Source organism: Halyomorpha halys, unplaced genomic scaffold, assembly GCF_000696795.3.
Source record: "Halyomorpha halys isolate HHAL.00 unplaced genomic scaffold, Hhal_1.1 Scaffold8435.1, whole genome shotgun sequence".
Lineage (NCBI taxonomy): Eukaryota > Metazoa > Arthropoda > Insecta > Hemiptera > Pentatomidae > Halyomorpha > Halyomorpha halys.
In genome coordinates, this window is record NW_027116209.1 from 1 (window position 1) to 2576 (window position 2576).

Genomic DNA, 2576 nt, shown 5'->3' on the forward strand with positions numbered 1-2576 from the left:
TGTATATATTTATATTTTATATATTTCCACCATTAGGTATTATGTTTTGAAATTCTATCAGATTAATTTTAAGTATCTTTATTATTGTTTTTGTTATTTCTTTTAACTTTCCAAAATGGGATTACAATGTTATATAATACTTACGTTTTGACAACAATATTACTTAACTTTGGTTTTATACTTGTTAGAAATTTGTATGTATTGTTTGCTCATTCATTTCCCCCTAAGAATTTGTTGAGCTTTTTTATAGTTTTTAGCCTGTATTTCTGTCCATCTCCTACATCTTTTGTAAAGTTTAGCTCATTTTTTGTGCTATGGACACAAATCCAATCATAATTCTTTAGTTCATAACTCTTTGTATTAGAATATCCTTTATTGCTAATTTGCTTTACACACTGTGTATAAAGTCTTATATTTAATTCTATTAGAGATTTAACATCTTTTTTCATTCTGTCTATTCCATAATAATGAATTATAGTGTACCTAAATTTTTTCAAGAAAAAATTATATAGTTGAGTATCAACTGCATTTATGATTCTTATTTTCTGACGCTCCTCATCAGTTAGATTAGTCTTTCGTTCATTCATTCTTACATTAATTGGCAAAAATTGTACGTTTATTAGAGGCCAGTTCATAATGCTGCTTAAAAGAACTAAGGAAGCTTCCATATATTCTGCTATCATTACCAGATTGAACTGTTTATCTATTTCACTTATGAACTTTTCAGTTTGTTCCTTTTCCTGGAAATATTTTTGTGAAAATCCTAGGTCAAAAGACATCTGATTTATTCCAGTTCTATCTAAGAATCGAAGGTATTGTAATCTACTTTTTTGGGGATTTCTTAGTACCTCACGTATGCTTCCTCCATACACATAGTCCAGTGAATAGTATGAATATGATGATTCAAAAAGTTCAGCTGGATCTCGCAATATTGTTACAAATGTAACATCATGATGCATGATTTCTTTTATGCTGGTATAATTGAAGCGTGTGTGGTGGGTAAAAATATTGTACTTGTTCATTTGTGTTTTCATTTCAGAAGGAATCATTGATTTTGTAAAATGTTCTGGATGACCTAAATAGTTAGAATTCGGAGGTATTACAAAATCAAGATTTCTGATGTATCCATATCTTAACAGAATGTTTTGTACTGTTGAACTTGCACATTTATGTGTCTTAAGGAACACAATATTCTGCCGTTCATCTTTTCTTAATTGGTAGTTTTCAATCCTGTAATCTCCATTCCTAAAAATAAATTTTATCATTTCATTAATTTGTATTTGTTAAATGTACTGCAAAACCCTGATTAACTGGCACAGTAGGGATGTGTAAGTATGGGAAATTGTTAACAGAAGATGCTGTTTACAATCCATTCGTCTAAAAACAGTACTTCTTCATCAAGTACTAAATCCAAGACCCTTTAGTTTTCTTTATTTAAGCAGGAATACTGTTGGATCTTTCTCTTAAATTTGGAAAATAGATTTACAGAACTCAAGCTGTTTTTATATATTACTGAAATTTACTACTGTATGAAAACTAGAAGAAATTCCACTAGTAAATAATATTATGATATTACAAATTACTTATGAATGAATTACCCACTGGAAGCACTCCAATCACATTTATATATATGAAGGTCTTGAGGAAATTGTCTAGAAACACAAACACTATACTGTAGATCTATTCCACTGGTGTTATGAATGATTAACTACAATCTTAACCAACAAAACATGAAAAAACTCAGTATGGATGTGCCTCTGTTTTTTTTTTTTTTTAATTTTGTCATTAATATGTTCAGCATTTTACAGCACAACAAAGATAGTGAGTACTATTTTCCTTCATGATCTATAGGCTTGGAAAACTTGTATAATGGTTTGTTAATACCAGATAATCATGGTTTTACGTTTATTTCACCTAAATAAACTTTAACAAAAAGAGTGTGAAACAGTGATATACCTAAGGAGTGATGGTGTAACATGGAAGAAACATTTTTTATTTGAATTATAACTTTACTGCAAAAAAAAAGGTGCATATATTTTATTCTTTAATCAGATAAGAACGTTATTGCTTTATTTTATATTTTTTAGTAAAATCTATTTAGCTGGTCTACTTTGTTATGTATATATACCATCAAAAATGTGTTATAATAACTATATATACTAGACTATCTTAATTGTGAATATAAATATGTCTGTCTTAAAAAAAAATTTAAAAACCTCTAAATTTAGGATAGCTCTAATCAATGGACAAAAAATGGGTCACCATCATTGTCTTCTATTCAGAGGTTTCACTGTATTTTAAACTTTTAAAAAAAGTTTATGATAATGCAACAATTAGATATCCAATATTATGTTTTTTTTTTCTTTAATAGTTAGTTATGTGCTAACATTTCTTATTAATCCTAGCGTTTCTTAGGTTTTCTTATTTTCAAGCCAAGATATTTTAGAAACAATACCTCCATTTAGTTGATTCCATCATTAGATAAATGCAGAGTACTGAACATAATAGTAGTACACTTATTAAATATTTACTTGCTAGATATTGAATCTTCATGGATTAGAATATTCTAAGATGTC

At 28.0% G+C, this 2576-nt stretch overlaps 1 protein-coding gene across 1 annotated transcript; it reads right to left on the reverse strand.

The window, feature by feature from the left end:
• Window positions 1–205: 205 nt before the first annotated feature.
• LOC106692092 (galactosylceramide sulfotransferase-like) lies at window positions 206–1265 on the reverse strand. The gene has a single exon (XM_014437997.3). It carries the CDS (start codon window positions 1263–1265, stop codon window positions 210–212), a length of 1056 nt encoding a protein of 351 aa, XP_014293483.1. The 3' UTR covers window positions 206–209.
• Window positions 1266–2576: the final 1311 nt, after the last annotated feature.